This window comes from Carassius carassius, chromosome 20 (assembly GCF_963082965.1).
Source record: "Carassius carassius chromosome 20, fCarCar2.1, whole genome shotgun sequence".
Taxonomy (NCBI): Eukaryota; Metazoa; Chordata; class Actinopteri; order Cypriniformes; family Cyprinidae; genus Carassius; species Carassius carassius.
Genome location: NC_081774.1, coordinates 218,237 through 224,502, shown reverse-complemented (window position 1 = coordinate 224,502; position 6,266 = coordinate 218,237). Strand labels below are relative to the sequence as shown.

At 42.0% G+C, this 6,266-nt stretch overlaps 1 protein-coding gene across 1 annotated transcript; it reads left to right on the top strand.

Moving 5' to 3' along the window:
- Window positions 1-545: 545 nt before the first annotated feature.
- LOC132095936 (tripartite motif-containing protein 16-like) lies at window positions 546-5,937 on the top strand. The gene is made up of 6 exons (XM_059501025.1): window positions 546-1,367; window positions 1,671-1,766; window positions 1,846-2,079; window positions 4,608-4,767; window positions 4,908-4,955; window positions 5,163-5,937. The coding sequence occupies exons 1-6, from the start codon at window positions 795-797 to the stop codon at window positions 5,684-5,686; spliced, it is 1,635 nt and encodes a 544-aa protein (XP_059357008.1). The 5' UTR covers window positions 546-794; the 3' UTR covers window positions 5,687-5,937.
- Window positions 5,938-6,266: the final 329 nt, after the last annotated feature.

Sequence of the window (6,266 nt, the reverse complement as noted above, 5' to 3'; positions counted from 1 at the left end):
CAGGCTGTTAAAATTATTAGAGAAATAATGCACTGCCGAAGTGGTAATGATGCCATGATGTCTTTCTCCATTCTCAAAAAAATTACATTAGTTCCCAAAAACTTCTCCCAGTGTTTATTTCTGTTTCCAGCTCCTGTTTACTTTGTGCCTTGTTTGTCCTCATAGTTACCTTAGTTTGTTGCCATAGCTTCCCTTTTAGTTTCCATGTCAACCAATCACCTTCACCTGTCCCTTGTAAGTCCCTGGTTTTCTGGTGTTTTCCATGTTCTTTTTCTTTTGTTGTCTTTAGTGAAACCTCTTTCTTGTTTCTAAAATTAAACACTCAAGTTCCATATAATTCACTTTCCACATTCCGTAGCTCAAATTAATTAATTTTGATAATTATGCAGAACCATCGAGTAGACTCATTCTGTCTCAACATTAACTTTGCGCCTGTATGTTAACCATCCACACTGTGAAAAAATAGGGCCCACTTCTTATTTACTTGTGTTCTTTGAGTGTTTGTCTAAGACTGAAATCTAGTACATATTTAATTGGCAGGGTTCCCAATTATTAGTCTAGGAGAATCACGTTTCCAAGTCAAGATCTTTGCATTTACTCTAATAACAGTCAGGTGTGTTGAAACTAAACTCAGCAGGAACGAGGAAGCTGCTTCACAGACTCACAGACACACCTGTTTTACACACGTCACTCAAACACAGAACCAGGAAACAGAATCACATGAGTTCAGGGAAAGAGAAACTGAAGTGTACTTGAGCTGTTCTGTGTTTGTGTCTCTGTGTTCATGCAGTAAAATGGCTGAAGCCAGAGTTTCTCAGGATGAGTTCATGTGTCCAGTGTGTCTGGATCTCCTGAAGGATCCAGTGACCGTTCCCTGTGGACACAGTTACTGTAAGATCTGTATTACAGACTGCTGGGATCAGGAGGATCAGAAGAGAGTCTACAGCTGTCCTCAGTGCAGACAGACCTTCAGTCCAAGACCTGCTTTATCTAGAAACACCATCCTGGCTGAAATGGTGGAGAAACTGAAGAAGACCAGACTCTCTGCTGACTGTGAGGCTGGAGCTGGAGATGTGCAGTGTGACGTCTGTACTGGAAGAAAATACAGAGCTGTCAAGTCCTGTCTGGTGTGTCTGGAGTCTTACTGTCAAACTCATTTTGAGCGGCACGAGGAGTTTCATTCACGTAAACCACACAAAGTGACTGAAGCTACTGGACGACTGCAGGAGATGATCTGCCAGAAACATGAGAAGATCCTCGAGGTTTTCTGTCGCACTGATCAGAAGTGTATATGTCTGCTGTGTACGATTATTGAACATAAAAACCATGACATTGTACCATCTGCAGACCAGAGGACAGAGACACAGGTATTCAGTAGTCTTTTTATTTTCTGTGTAGATCCACAGCTTAATTACACGGAAACACTGTCAGTGTGAAGCTCTATGTCTGTGTCAGTTTCACTTTTATAATACTTACACACGCAGCATGAAACAAGCCTTAATCTTCATGTTAATTCATGTATGATTAATGTATCATAACAGATCTTCACTTCTAGAGTTTGAACCTGCAGTCATTAGTTATCAGCTCCTCTTTTACTGGATTCATCTGTTCATGATGATTTAGTGGCAGTAGTTTTCTGTGAGATTCACTATCATCTGTTTGTCCTGCAGAAGCAGCTGAAGGAGACGCAGAAGACGCTCCAGCAGAGAATCCAGCAGAGAGAGAAAGATCTCCAGCAGCTGAGAGAGACTGTGGAGTCTCATAAGGTGAGTCTGGAGAAGAAGAGAAGTTTGTGTCCATCTCAGTTCAGACTCACTGAAGCTGAATCACTGTGTGTCCTAACAGCGCTCTGCACAGACAGCAGTGGAGGACAGTGAGAGGATCTTTACTGAGCTCATCCGCTCCATTGAGAGAAGCCGCTCTGAGCTGATACGACTGATCAGAGATCAGGAAAAGACTGAAGTGAGTCGAGCTGAAGGACGACTGGAGCGACTGGAGCAGGAGATCAATGATCTGAGGAGGAGAGACGCTGAGCTGGAGCAGCTTTCACACACACAGGATCACATCCAGTTCCTGCAGGTAACACAGATCTAGAAGAACAGGATCATAGTGGACTTGAGCACATCCTGCTGTGACAGACTCACAGAGAAACCGTTCATGAGTGTCTTATTATATAATCATCAGTCAGACTCTCATCTGATCATATTCTTCTGAAAGAGACGCTGCTTACAAACAGCTTTCAGCTCTGGAAATCTCTTCTGATCTATTTTCTATCTTCTGATTTATTACATAATAGTGAAATCAGCCACTCCTCTAGTGCGAGTTTGATGGCCAACAATTCCCAGTTTCCGATGTCATAGTTCTGCTCCACTGGGGTGAGATTCCTGGAATAGTACACACAAAGCTGGAGGCGTGGAGGCTCATCAAACAGCTGCAATAGCACGGCTCCGACTCCGGTGGTGGAGGCATCCACTTCTAGCACGAATGGGACATTGGGATCAGGGTGGTGAAGGATGGGAGTCGTGCTAAAGGCCTTCTTGAGTGCCTGGAAGTCTTCATGGGTGCTGAAGCTCCAGGACAGGGACTTGGGCTTTCCTCTGAGCATGGTGGCTAAGGGAGCTGAATGCCGACTGAGATCCTTAATGAAACATCGATAGAAATTGGCAAATCCTAATAATCTCCGGTGCTCCTTTACCCACTGAGGAGTAGGCCACTCTGTCATGGCAGTCACCTTCCCCTGGTCCATTTGGATACCTTCTGGGCTGCTGATGTAGCCGAGGTATTGCACACTGAATCGGTGGAACTCGCACTTCTGCAGCTTGAGGAACAGATGGTATTGTTGGAGCTCTTGCAGGACCTGCTTCATGTGGTGACGATGGTCGGCCAGGTTCTGGAAGTAGATGAGGATATCATCGAAGTAAATGATCACAGACTTGTGGCGGAACTCCCAGAATACCTCGTTCATGAAGCCTTGGAAGACTGAGGGGGCTTTGGCAAGGCCGCATGGCAGTCGGCTAGGTGTTGGGAAATGCGGTTGGCATTTAACATGAAGCTCTCCAATTCAACAAAATCCTCATAGATAGCCATTTGAGCATGGATACAGGGATTTAATTCTTGATGATAGGCACTAAGGAGAGCTACCTCGTACCATGCACTAGCCGTCGCCGGAATGGCACGGTGTATCCACTGGTTGAAGTGGCTCCCTGACGCAACCACAGCAGTTGATCTGAAACAGAAATCTCACCAGTAGCGGAGCTAAATACCTCTGAGAAGTATTAGTGAAAGCATCATATGAGTTATTTATTACACTATTGGCATTCCATATGGCCTTTGCCCATGACAAAGCAAGACCAGACAGTAGCGAAATCAGGATTGCTACATTGGAGCGCTCAGTAGGGAATTTCTGCAGTTGCATCTCGATGTATAATGCCACTTGTAAAAGAAAGCCGCCACATCCAGCTGGCTCCCTCGCATAGGAACCAGGCATAGCCATGGTACTGGCAGAAGCAGGTTGAGGATTAGGTGCTGGCCTAAGTGAGGCTCGGAAAGTGTTGACCAGGACTTCTGCAGGATGGGGAGACCGGGGATCCATAGAAGTGTCCTGTTCGGTCCGGTCTTTTGTCACAAATCAGGGGATAGACGGGAGGTTACTGATATGATGAGGTTTAGACTTGACACAAAGAGTATGGCTGGTGCGATCAGTGATAAAGGCAATTGTCCAGAGACAAACACTGAAGGAGGATGATGATACTTGGAGGCAGATAAGAAAGTCCCGGTCTAGGAAACTGTGGAGACAACAAAGCAGAACCACAGAAGGATTGTCTGGGTTTCTGAGGGCAGAATAAGCACAGGTTAGAGTAGAGAGAGTCTGGGAAGTGTTCAGAGTAGTGAACGGTAGACTGGACGCCAAAGTACTGAGGTGAGGGTGTCTTTGTCCTGGGTTTGATTATTGAGTTCAGGTGAAGGTGATCAGTTCTCCGGTGATTGGGACCGGGAGTGATTGGGACCAGGTGATGGTGATGATGGAGGTGGCTGCGATGTGATGATTCCCTGACAATGTGATCATTAATTTTTTTTTAATCATCAAATTATTTTGACAGATGGTTTACAATGATTAAAAGCACGTCTTAAATCATTTATTAATAATTTTTTCATATTTTTGCAGTACCCAATCTAAAGTGGAAACTGTTGATAATTTGTAAATGTTTATAAACATTTACTTTTGTTTTGTATCTTTGTTGGCATTGGAATTTTAGCTACGCTAATAATGTTTGTGTAGAGGCTTGTTAGTTAGCTAGTGGTTAGGTGCTTAACTAAACGCTTGGTAAAGACATATCTCACATTGTAATTTGGGGGCAAAACCTTTTTATCACCTCAACACTTATATTACTTTTAGTGTTGAGGTCATAAGAGCACTTATATTGGTCATACATACCACATAATTTTAGAATAGGTACCCCTTAGTTTCAAAATAACTTTGCATATTATTCACTTATACCTACACAAGGTACTCTATAGGTACACTGTTATTACAAAACATTACACTGTAAATTCTGTTTACTTCTGCTGTAAATCTGTGATCTAAAGTGTTTCCCTGTTTTCTGTAGAGTTTCCAGTCTCTCTCAGCACCTCCTGAATCTACAGACGTAAATGATGATCTCTTCAGTTCTCTCTTCTCTTCTGATGCTCTGAGAGAATCTGTCCATCAGCTGAGAGACAAACTGGAGGATTTCTGCAAAGAGCAGCTCAAGAAGATCTCAGACAGAGGTAAAGCCCTGAAGATTCATCTGCTCTCAGAAACCAGTCCATCATCATCTCATATCATGGAGAACATCATATTAGAAATGTGTTAGGAATAGATACAGGATCATGAGAATCACACTGTTCATGTCTGTTGATTTCCACAGTCACATTCACCAACATTGATCACTGGACCAGGAACGACTTCCTACAATGTAAGTCAGTAAGAAAACAAGCAGAAAAACTCATGAGTCATGTTCCTCCTGTAGAAGGAGAAAGAAGAGGTTTATAACTGATGATGTAAATGATGATGTGCACAGATACTGAGACACTGATGATTCACTGAACATGAAGAGTTCAACTACATGAAAAGATCAACCAGATTCATAATTCCTGATTCTGATGTGTTTTATCTCCATCAGATTCCCATCAGTTCACTCTGGGTCTGAACACAGTGAATAAATACCTCTCTCTGTCTGAGAGAAACAGAGTGATTACTAACACTAACACAGTCCAGTCATATCCTGATCATCCAGACAGATTTGATGTGTGGTGGCAGGTGTTGTGTCGAGAGAATGTGTGTGGACGCTGTTACTGGGAGATTGAGTGGAGTGGAGATATTGGTGTGTGTATATCAGTGTCATATAAGAGCATCAGCAGGAAGGGATGGGGTAATGAGTGTGGGTTTGGATATAATGATCAGTCCTGGAGTTTGTACTGCTCTTCCTCCAGTTACTCATTCAGACACAATAACATAAAGACTGATCTCTCTGTAGAGTCCATCATCAGGAGAATAGGAGTGTTTGTGGATCACAGAGCAGGAACTCTGTCCTTCTACAGCGTCTCTGACACAATGAGCCTCATCCACACAGTCCGGACAACATTCACTCAGACGCTCTATCCTGGGTTTAGGTTTTATAGAGGATCATCAGTGAAACTGTGTTGATGAATCAGAATATATATTATTATCATGATGGCCTTTCAATTCAAAATATCACACAGTGAATAAATAATTGTCATTATTTACCTTATGTAGCTCCGGTCCTTTCCAGCGTTTGTGTTCTTCTGTATTCTGCTGTTTTTATTGTCATGCATTTAAATGTTAAACATTAATTTCATTGTTAATTTGTTTTTAATTTTAAGTTACAGCTTGTTAAATAATTAGTCTTAAAAGGTTTAAATGACAATTTTAAACTTTTCAAGCTTGTTTATTCAATGTGATTTCATGACATTCAAGGAAAATAGTCTTGCACTTTGTGAACTTAATTTGTCACCCCACATTGTTAAAATGCTTATTATATAGAACTTATAATATGACAAAACTAAGTGAATTCATATTGTGTAAATGTAAATTATTGGCAAGTGTAATTTAACAAAAATAAATATTATGTGGCATATAACATAGTTCTGAGCTAGATTTTCTTTTTTTTTACATTAACATTAAAAATGTAATGTTTAATTTATCAAAGGCCTCCTGTGCCCCAGTATTCCACTTGAACGGTACCTTGGGAGAGGTGAGTGCCGTT

Bases quoted from the DNA above. Each gene is read 5' to 3' on its own strand.
- LOC132095936 (XM_059501025.1), top strand. From the start codon at position 795: ATGGCTGAAGCCAGAGTTTCTCAGGATGAGTTCATGTGTCCAGTGTGT. The intron at 2,080-4,607 runs GTAACACAGATC...TGTTTTCTGTAG, and splicing joins ATCACATCCAGTTCCTGCAG to AGTTTCCAGTCTCTCTCAGC. The intron at 4,956-5,162 runs GTAAGTCAGTAA...TATCTCCATCAG, and splicing joins CAGGAACGACTTCCTACAAT to ATTCCCATCAGTTCACTCTG.